Raw genomic sequence first — 2,715 nt, forward strand, 5'->3', positions numbered from 1 at the left:
CATACATACATACATATATACATACATACATACATACATACACAAACATACACACACACACTCCAAAGAGTGTAGTGCGTATAGAGCAGTGTTTCCCAACCTTTTTTCCCGGCGCCCCTCTTTTTCATAGCAAAAGTTTTTACGCCCCACCTTTTCCCATGTCCACTCACATTTACAAGTACATGTGGGCCTACTTACAATTGAAAAAAATCAAAAATTAAAAAATTGTATTCAAAATACAAAAAAATAGCTTGAGAATTGAAACAACAGGCACTGAAAGTGCATAACACCCAATAAATCGATAAAATTATTACGATTTCTCATGTTTTTAAAAAATGTCAATTTATAAAGAATAAAGAAACACGTTTTTTCAGTTCAATTATTTGACGGTCAGCTCGACTAATTTAGTGAGAACCCTGTGCCTGATGCATACAGCACAAGTTTTTAATTTGAGGAGACAACTTTGTTAATTTCAGTCGTAAATCGCCACGTTTTGTAATCTCAAGCCGGTTTCTCTTGGCTTCGAGCAAATTATCAACTGCACTAAAACCACATTCGACCAAATAAGACGAAGGGAAAGGAATCAGTAGCTCTCTCGCTGATGTAGAAATTTTAGGATATTTTCTTTCAACCTCGTCATATAGCCACATCTTTGTAGCTTTCAATTTAAACAAAGTCTTCACTGATTCATCATGTTGTAATTCTGATAACTCTTCTTGGTATTGGATTGTAGCATCAGAAACGTTAATCAGAAGCGGTTGAGTTAACCAAGAAGGAAAATTCATTGCCTTTAAATCGCAAAATCTGTCATTGAAATCCTTTATCAAGATATTTAAATGATCAATAATTACAATGCCAGCATCATTCGTTATTTCACATTTACTCAACCAGTAAGGTTCACTGAAATTTCTTTTGGAAAATTTCTTTTTCCATAATTCGAGAGCTGTAATAAATCCAAAAATCTTTGCTTTTGCATCAATAAGTGTCATGTTTGCACCTTGAAGTTGTTTATTCAAGTTTCCAAGTTTCTCAAATATGTCTGTCAAATAACTGACAAATGCTTTTCCATCCGTTGTTGACAGCAATTTCATTTCACATTTATCACTAAGAAAGTCGTTAATCTGATCAAATAATTCCATGAACCTCTTTAAGCAGTTTCCACTTGATAGCCATCTTACTTCTGTATGAAGCAATAATCGAACATGTTCGGCACTTTGATTTATACAAAACTGCTTAAAAAGACGTTCAGATTTAGAATTTCTTTTAATGCTGTTGACACACTTGATCACACTTTGAAGAATCTTGTTAAGAACAGGGGTCAATTTCTTGGCAACCAAGTTTTCTCGGTGTATTACACAATGGACAGTCAACATGTTTGGATTTTCATCCTTCATCATTTTTAAGCATCCCGTATTCTTGCCCATCATGGCAGGTGCACCGTCTGCCGCACATGCCAGTAAGTTTTCCTTTGGTATTTTGTTTGCATCCAAATAATGTTTGATTTTGATGTAAATATCATTTGCAGTTGTGGTGGTTTCAAACGATTCGCAGAACAGCATCTCTTCCTGAAACTCCTCGTGGTCAATATACCTCACATAAGTCAATAACAGAGCCTCACTGTCCCGGATTGTGGATTCGTCCATTTGTAATGAAAACTTACGCAATTTTAATTTCTCAATGAGCTGGCTTTCAACATCTTGCCCCATTTCATCTATTCTGTTCGAGACAGTGTTATTACTGAGTGGCATAGTCCTGATATCTCCATCATCTTTTTGTAATACAGTTTTTAAGAATATTGAGATAGCAGGTTTAATCAGTTGCTCTCCAATAGTGTGATTCTTTCCATGTTTTGCTATAAGCAAGGAGATTTCGTAGCTGGCTTCAAGGGCACGAGTATGAGGCGCTTGTTTTGCATGAAATAGTGAAGTGAGTTTTGTTCGGTTTTTAAATTTTTCTTTCAATGATTTGAAGTATTCCAAATCTAAATTAGAATTATTAGGATGTCTTACCTTTAAGTGCGCTTCCAGCCTACCTGCCTTCATTGACTCATTGCTCATCGTCTGATTACATAATAAGCAAAACGGTTTACGCTCATCATGCTCATCAGGAATGAATCCAAACTTCAAAAACTCCACCGCGTATTGACGAGTCTTCTTCTTGTTTGGTTTGCTCATTTTCAATAGGGCTAACAAAAGATATTAAAACTGAAAGGTACAGTATTGAAAGTCTCGGGAGATGACACAAATCCAAGAAAGCGATGGAGACGATGAATTTTGCAGTGTGAAAAGAAAGTGATTCGTGGAAACAACCGGCAGAATATTTAGTATTTAGAACGCCTATGTGAGATACACACCAGAGTTATGTTGTGCATGTAGAGTATATAGCCTAAGGGTTATAATAATATTTAGAGTAGCTATTAATGTGATATACACTCGAGGGGTATGTACGATGTATACATCATACATCCAATATATCCCTCTGGTGCATAGAAGATGTAGTACTGGATCTCATGTATAAACTTTAAAGATTAATGATGTGTGTATGTGCTTATGTGAGTGATATACTCTCCCGAGCTGTGCATGGTATTTGTATGTTTTTATGTGTGTCCTATATAGCACACAAGTATGTTGGATATTTTATGAGTTTGTTTATATCATACGATATTATGTGGGTGTCTATTTATAATATATATCTCTACCACCTCTCTTTCTCGCG

General features: G+C 35.5%; 1 protein-coding gene across 1 annotated transcript; it reads right to left on the bottom strand.

The window, feature by feature from the left end:
- Positions 1–404: 404 nt before the first annotated feature.
- Positions 405–2,174, bottom strand: LOC149135005 (SCAN domain-containing protein 3-like). Its single transcript, XM_089353457.1, has one exon. It carries the CDS (start codon positions 2,172–2,174, stop codon positions 405–407), a length of 1,770 nt encoding a protein of 589 aa, XP_089209583.1.
- Positions 2,175–2,715: the final 541 nt, after the last annotated feature.

The sequence above is a fragment of the Octopus bimaculoides genome, chromosome 6 (genome assembly GCF_046866305.1).
Source record: "Octopus bimaculoides isolate indiv1 chromosome 6, ASM4686630v1, whole genome shotgun sequence".
Lineage (NCBI taxonomy): Eukaryota > Metazoa > Mollusca > Cephalopoda > Octopoda > Octopodidae > Octopus > Octopus bimaculoides.

Coding starts and splice junctions, on each gene's coding strand:
- LOC149135005 (XM_089353457.1), bottom strand. CDS start 2,174: ATGAGCAAACCAAACAAGAAGAAGACTCGTCAATACGCGGTGGAGTTT.